The 2506-nt window shown below is 45.0% G+C and overlaps 1 protein-coding gene across 1 annotated transcript; it reads left to right on the top strand.

Annotated features, from left to right (window-relative positions):
• The first annotated feature begins 1012 nt into the window (after positions 1 to 1012).
• KCNJ16 (potassium inwardly rectifying channel subfamily J member 16) lies at positions 1013 to 2272 on the top strand. The gene has a single exon (XM_047081501.1). It carries the CDS (start codon positions 1013 to 1015, stop codon positions 2270 to 2272), a length of 1260 nt encoding a protein of 419 aa, XP_046937457.1.
• The last annotated feature ends 234 nt before the right edge of the window (positions 2273 to 2506 follow it).

Here is a 2506-nt window from a genome sequence, read left to right as displayed (position 1 = left end):
GCATGAAGGTGGTGATGCTTCATTGCGTCCTTTTTAGAAAACCCATCTGGGGGTGCCTGAGTGGCTCAGTCGATGAAGCGTCTGACTTAGGCTCAGGCCATGATCTCACAGTTTCTGAGCTGGAGCCTGCACTGGGCTCCAGGGCAAAGCCTGCTTCAGACCCTGTCTCCCTTCTCTGCCCCTCCCCTGCCTTGCGTGCCCTCTCTCTCCTTCTCTTTTAAAAATAAATAAAAACTGGGGCGCCTGGGTGGCGCAGTCGGTTAAGCGTCCGACTTCAGCCAGGTCACGATCTCGCGGTCCGTGAGTTCGAGCCCCGCGTCAGGCTCTGGGCTGATGGCTCGGAGCCTGGAGCCTGTTTCCGATTCTGTGTCTCCCTCTGTCTCTGCCCCTCCCCCGTTCACGCTCTGTCTCTCTCTGTCCCAAAAATAAATAAACGTTGAAAAAAAATTTTTTTAAATAAATAAAAACATTAAGAAAAAGGAAGAAGAAAAACCATCTGACTTAAACAGAAGGCTGATAAGGCTGCTATTCAAATATGTGAATTGTGTTTTGCCTTTTTACATTATAGATGGCTTTGTTTTCCAAGTGCCCTCATGTCAGAAGAGTGAAAAAAAAAAAAAACCCAAGACTTTTGTTTATATCAGGTCAGAAAAGGTAGTGAGTCTTCATTTGGGATAATCATAGTGTTTACCCAAGCCTTGTGCATATATAAAAATGTTATTTTCTCTAATTACATATTTTGTTCCTATAATGACTGAGCTGAATTCTAAACTGAAAGGAGTAATCAATACTGAATGTCTCTGCCGTTCAAATGAAGACTTCACCATTTCAGACGGCATGAAATTGCCTCAAATTTGGCAAATTGCTACAAAGATGGAAATTAAAATCTAAAGCTGAAGTGTATTTAATTTTCTTTTTTTGCAGATCTTAACTGAAAACTTAAATCAACAGATAGGAATAGAACTATTACTATTACGAAATCCACCCGGATGCTTGAAGGACATAGGAAAGGATGAGCTATTACGGCAGCAGCTATCCGATTGTAAACGTGGACCCCAAATACCCAGGCTACCCCCCAGAGCACATCATAGCTGAGAAGAGAAGAGCCAGAAGACGTCTGCTCCACAAAGATGGCAGCTGTAATGTGTACTTCAAGCACATTTTTGGAGAATGGGGGAGCTACGTGGTTGACATTTTCACCACCCTCGTAGATACCAAGTGGCGGCACATGTTTGTGATATTTTCTTTATCCTATATTCTCTCCTGGTTGATATTTGGCTCTATCTTCTGGCTCATTGCCTTTCATCACGGTGATCTGTTAAATGATCCAGACATCACACCTTGTGTTGACAACGTCCATTCCTTCACAGGGGCGTTTTTATTCTCCCTGGAAACCCAGACCACCATAGGTTACGGTTACCGCTGTGTCACTGAAGAATGCTCTGTGGCCGTGCTCACGGTGATCCTTCAGTCCATCTTGAGCTGCATCATAAATACCTTCATCATTGGAGCCGCCTTAGCCAAAATGGCAACCGCCCGAAAGAGAGCCCAAACCATTCGGTTTAGCTATTTTGCACTCATAGGGATGAGGGACGGGAAACTTTGCCTCATGTGGCGCATTGGTGACTTCCGACCAAACCACGTGGTAGAAGGCACGGTGAGAGCCCAACTTCTCCGCTACACAGAAGACAGTGAAGGGCGGATGACGATGGCCTTTAAAGACCTAAAGTTGGTTAATGATCAGATCATTCTTGTCACACCAGTAACTATTGTTCATGAAATTGACCATGAGAGCCCTCTGTATGCCCTTGACCGAAAAGCAGTGGCCAAAGATAACTTTGAGATTTTGGTGACATTTATCTATACTGGTGATTCCACGGGGACTTCCCACCAATCCAGAAGTTCCTACGTTCCCCGAGAAATTCTCTGGGGCCACAGGTTCAATGACGTCCTGGAAGTTAAGAGAAAGTATTACAAGGTGAACTGCTTACAGTTTGAGGGGAGCGTGGAAGTCTATGCCCCCTTCTGCAGTGCCAAACAACTGGACTGGAAAGACCAGCAGCTCCACAACATGGAAAAAACCCCTCCGGTCCGAGGACCCGGCCCGTCAGACACCAAGGTCAGAAGAAGGTCATTTAGCGCGGTTGCCATTGTCAGCAGTTGTGAAAACCCGGAGGAGACCACCACCTCGGCCACGGATGAGTGTAAGGAAGCACCTTATCAGAAAGCTGTCTTGACTTTAAATAGAATCTCTGTAGAATCCCAAATGTAGTTCAGATTGTGATCACGAGGGCTCCCACCCAATCATTTTACTCTGTAGCCAGTCACCTTGAGGCGAGTAGTTATACAAGGGCTTTTAAGGGATGTTATAGCTATGTGCCATGGTGATGGGGATAGGAAGAACGTGTTAAATCTGGTGAAAGATCATCTAAACATGACATAGTACCCAATTGTTTAAACTCTTTTTTTTTTTTTTTGCTAGCAAATTTTGTATTAGGGATGCTAT

This window comes from Lynx rufus, unplaced genomic scaffold, assembly GCF_022079265.1.
Source record: "Lynx rufus isolate CCGP_SWC_20201006 ecotype Redwood Valley unplaced genomic scaffold, mLynRuf1.p SCAF_18, whole genome shotgun sequence".
NCBI classification, from domain to species: Eukaryota; Metazoa; Chordata; class Mammalia; order Carnivora; family Felidae; genus Lynx; species Lynx rufus.
The sequence above is the reverse complement of the archived record's forward strand: the minus strand, read 5'-3'. Positions and strand labels throughout refer to the sequence as shown.

Bases quoted from the DNA above. Each gene is read 5' to 3' on its own strand.
- KCNJ16 (XM_047081501.1), top strand. From the start codon at position 1,013: ATGAGCTATTACGGCAGCAGCTATCCGATTGTAAACGTGGACCCCAAA.